At 41.1% G+C, this 4,708-nt stretch overlaps 1 protein-coding gene across 1 annotated transcript in view; it reads right to left on the bottom strand.

Moving 5' to 3' along the window:
* Positions 1-3,919: 3,919 nt before the first annotated feature.
* LOC110310735 (UDP-glucuronosyltransferase 3A1) overlaps positions 3,920-4,708 on the bottom strand; it is a 29,469-nt gene continuing 28,680 nt past the window's right edge. Inside the window, exon 7 of the mRNA XM_021183848.2 lies at positions 3,920-4,701. Coding sequence (XP_021039507.1) covers positions 4,461-4,701 — 241 coding nt within the window. The 3' untranslated portion in view covers positions 3,920-4,460. The remainder of the gene's footprint in view (positions 4,702-4,708) is intronic.

Here is a 4,708-nt window from a genome sequence, read left to right as displayed (position 1 = left end):
CCACTGGATGGTTTTAGCTCCTTTGTGAAAGATGACATAACTATAGGTCTGTGGATTCATTTCTGGGTCTTCAATTCTATTCCATTGATCTACATGCCTGTCACTGTACCAATACCATGCCAGTTTTTAGTCACAATTGCTCTGTAGTACAGCCTGAAGTCAGGGATGGTGATTCCCTGAGAAGTTACTTTATTATTGAGAATAGTTTTAGCTATCCTGGGTCTTTTGTTATTATAGATGAATTTGGAAATTGCTCTTTTTAACTCTATGAATAATTGAGTTGAAATTTTGATGGGGATTGTATTGTATAGGTAGATAGCTTTGGGCAAGATGGCCATTTTTATTATATGAATCCTGCCAATCCATGAGCAGAGAAGATCTTTCCATCTTCTGAGATCTTCTTTGATTTCTTTCTTCAGAGATTTGAAGTTCTTATACAGATCTTTCACTGCTTAATTAGAATCACACCAAGACATTTTATATTATTTGTTACTATCATGAAGGGTGTTGTTTCCCTATTTTCTTTCTCAGCCTGTTTTATCCACTGTGTAGAGTAAGGCCACTGATTTGTTTGAATTAATTTTATATCCAGCCACTTTGCTGAAGTTGTTCTTTAGGATAAGGAGTTCTGTGGGAAGCCATTCTGGACTCCCTGGCCAGCCCGGACAGAAATCTGTGCCAGGCAGTAAACAAGCCCATATTTGGTGGATGGCTCACTCTTAATCCCTAATTGGCTGAGCAAGCCTGCCTGGTGAGGTGATGTGACCTGTGGTGATTGGTTGAGGCGTGGTTGTGGCTTGAGTGGATAAAAATGCTTGTACCCCAAGGCACGGGGGATTTGAAGAGAGAAGCTGCCTGAGTAAACTGCATTAAGAAGAACCAGTGGTTGCTTTTTCCTTGCTGGTCGAGTTGGACACAACAAGTGGTACCGAAACCCGGACCCGACTCCCCCACCAAAGAGGTTCAGAACTTTCTGCAGTCAGGGTCTGTCGACAGAATGAGTATGGTAAGTAACTCACCATCCCGGGGTTGGGATTAGACTCTCAGTAAAGAGACAATTAGGCTCTTGGTAAAGAGACAATTAGGCTCTCGGTAAAGAGACAATTAGACTCTCGGTAAAGAGACAATAAGGCTCTCCGTAAAGAGACAATTAGGCTCTCGGTAAGAGACAATAAGGCTTTCTGGCTCTGGAGACGAGAAAGTGAAGGTAAGAGGGTAGTGAAAGTAAGAGGGTAATAGGGACAGTCTATGGATTACTTTCTTTTTCTAGTCATTTGGGTAATTTTTCTTACTGCCTTTTGGTTCAAGGACTGGCCAAAAGGATGGCCGATTCAGGAGTCAGAACAAATATTACAAGGCCTGGGCTATGCAAAGAGCCCAGACATAAGTGCCAGGATGCTCCCTTGGAAAGATAAGGAAGGGCATGATGGGATGTTTCAACCATATGTGTTTGCGCTGCCCATTACCTTAGGGGGTAGGGATTTGTTGAAAATAGTGTCCTGTTTAGGAGCAAGGATCACCCCTATGGTCGTTTGGCCTCAAAAGATACAGTTGAGGGTTGATTCCTTGCATACTTTAAATGATTTTCAGAAATTGTTAGGCGATATCAATTGGATTCGGCCCTATTTGAAGATCCCAAATGTTNAATTAAAACCTCTGTTTCAAATTTTAGAAGGAGACTCAGAGTTAAGTTCCAAAAGGGAATTAACACCTGAGGCTAGAAAGGCCCTTACCCTAGTGGAAGAAGAATTGATTAAAGCCCAGCTTCAGCGTTGTAGAGAAGGGTTACCCATCATTTTGATATATTACCTACTGAGATGCAATCCATAGGATTATTGTGGCAAGAAGGCCCATTGTTATGGATCCATTCCAAAATATCCGCTGGGAGGACGTTAGATCATTACCCTACAACAGTGGCTTCTTTAGCCTTGTTGGGAATTCAGCATTGTTTACAATTTTTTGGTATAAAACCCAGCTCTATTGTAATCCCTTATGATGGGTATCAGCAAAAGGTCCTAACAGCAAATATTGATGAGTGGGCTACTTTAGCCTGTATTAATGAGGGCCCATTTGATAATCATTATCCCAAACATCCTTTAATGACCTTTTTTAAGGAACATCCAGTAACTTTCCCTCAAGTGGTGAGGAAAACACCCATTAAGGATGCAGTTAATGTCTTTACTGATGGATCAAAAACTGGATGTGGAGTATATATGGTAGAGGGGAAAGATCCTGTGGTCAGGCAATATTATCCCTGTACTCCGCAGATGGTGGAATTACAAATAGTTACTGAGGTCATTAAGGATTGTGATTTTCCTTTTAATCAAATTTCATATTCACAATATGTAGTTAATTTAGTTTTATCCCTAGAAGTGGCTGGCCAAATAAAAGCTTGTAGTACCATCCAAGCCTTGCCCTTACAATTACAGAAGTTGCTGTGGGAAAGATGCCAACCATTATATATTGCCCATAATGGGCTTCCAGGATCCTTAAGTAGGGGAAATGATATTGTGGATAATTGTACTCTTATGAAGTTCATATTTTTAGCATCCCCTATGGAGTTAGCCTCACAATTTCATTCTAAATTTCATGTTAATGCTAAAACTCTGCAGAGAAAATTTNGAATCTCTAGAGCACAAGCTCGGGATGTAGTCACTACCTGTGGACGTTGCCTTGAGTTTCAACACCTGNCTTCTTATGGAGTGAATCCTAGAGGATTGCTCCCTCTACAAGTGTGGCAGATGGATGTGCACTGCACAGAGGTTAGTCTGGAAGCTGTTTGACAATCTCTGGGAGGTATGTCTGATTGCATGAGGGTTGAGTGTCTTAGTGTCCTTCCCCCAGGAAAAAATGGCACGGGAGCAGGTCAGGGTTGCTCTGGGTAAAAACCTGTGAGCCTAAGAGTCAATCCTGTACATGGCCCCTATTTCTACACACTGGGGATCAGATCTCTATCTTCACCCATGGAGCTTGCTTCAAAAGAATATAAAAGGGGGAATTGTGGGAAGCCATTCCGGACTCCCTGGCCAGCCCAGATGGAAATCTGTGCCAGGCAGTAAACAAGCCCATATTTGGTGGATGGCTTGCCCTTAATCCCTGATTGGCTGAGCAAGCCTGCCTAGTGAGGTGATGTGACCTGTGGTGATTGGTTGAGGTGTGGTTGTGGCTTGAGTGGATAAAAATGCTTGTACCCCGAGGCATGGGGGATTTGAAGAGAGAAGCTGCCTGAGTAAACTGCATTAAGAAGAACCGATGGTTGTGTTTTCCTTGCTGGTGGAGTTGGACACAACATAGTTCTCTGGTGGAATTTTGGGGGTCACTTAAGAATACTATCATATCACCAGCAAATAGTGATATTTTGACTTCTTACTTTCCTATTTCTATCCCTTTGGTATCCTTTGTTACTCTGGATAGGATTTCAAGCACTATATGGAATAAGTAGAGAGAGAGAGAGTGGGCAGACTTGCCTAGTTCCTGATTTTAGTGGGATTGTTTCAAGTTTCTCTCCATTTATTTTGAAGTTGGCTGCTGGTTTGCTCTATATTAATTTTACTATGTTTAGGTATGGGCCTTGAATTCCTGATATTTCCAAGACTTTTATCATGAACGAATTTTGGATTTTTGCAAATGCTTTCTCCGCATCTAATGAGATGATCATATGGTCTATTTCTTTGAGTTTCTTTATATTTTGGATTAAGTTGATAGATTTCCATACATTGAACCATCCCTGCATCCCTGGGATGAAGCTGACTTGATCATGATGGATGACTGTTTTGATGTGTCCTTGGATTTTGTTTGTGAGAATTTTATTGACTTTTGCGATAGCATTTGAAATGTAAATAAAGAAAATATCTAATAATATAAAAATGAAAGAACAAAAAAGGAAAACAAAATAAAAAGAAAGTATTTTCTTATAATATTTCAGTTGCATATCATTTTTATGCTGATTTTACCAAACAATAATTATTATATTTTTCTGCTTCACACATTATTAGATAAATTCATATATAATACAGAATTATTGCTGCCCAGGCCTGAGGGAAATAGAGGAGTAAGGCAGAGCAGGTGTTCTGAGCTCTAAAGAGTGTTTATTGTAAAAGAGAAGAAGAACAAGAGAAAAAATGCACAAATATGGTGTTAATCCCAAATGATAGAAGGGATAAAGAGAGGAAGAACATGAGGAGCCATGGGGCAAACAGCCTATTGAAGCAGTGTGTGTTTAGGATAAATGAGTGAGAGGAGAAACACATGATGCAAGTTGTTTATATCTAAGTAGGAATGAAGGTCACAAGAGGAAAACAAGAAGCAAAGGGGCCAAAAGTGTGAGGTAACAACTCAGATGCATCTGTAGAAGATGGAGGCAGAGAATGCTAGAGTTGCTATGTACTGAATTATGGAAGGCCTCTGAAGAGCCACAGACCTCCTATCCCCACACCAGAGCCAAGCCCAGCATTTTAGCATTATGCCTGCTTGACCTTCCTTGCTCCACTCAGATACCTGGTTACAGTAACAAGAACCTTTACACTAAGCCACAAGGTACCCAGTGTGAGTCCTAACAGAAAGAAGAATACATCCAGCATGTACTGCTGGTGCCATGGCTGCTGGAAAGCATATGGCTTGAGATGTGCTGCACCCCCTGTCTGCAAGATGTGATCTATCCAGCCCACAAGCCTCTGGGCAGGGGTCAGTGGGTGGGAGTGCCTGATAA

Source organism: Mus caroli, chromosome 15, assembly GCF_900094665.2.
Source record: "Mus caroli chromosome 15, CAROLI_EIJ_v1.1, whole genome shotgun sequence".
NCBI classification, from domain to species: domain Eukaryota; kingdom Metazoa; phylum Chordata; class Mammalia; order Rodentia; family Muridae; genus Mus; species Mus caroli.
Note: the sequence above shows the minus strand (reverse complement) of the source record. Positions and strands in the feature narration are given on the sequence as shown.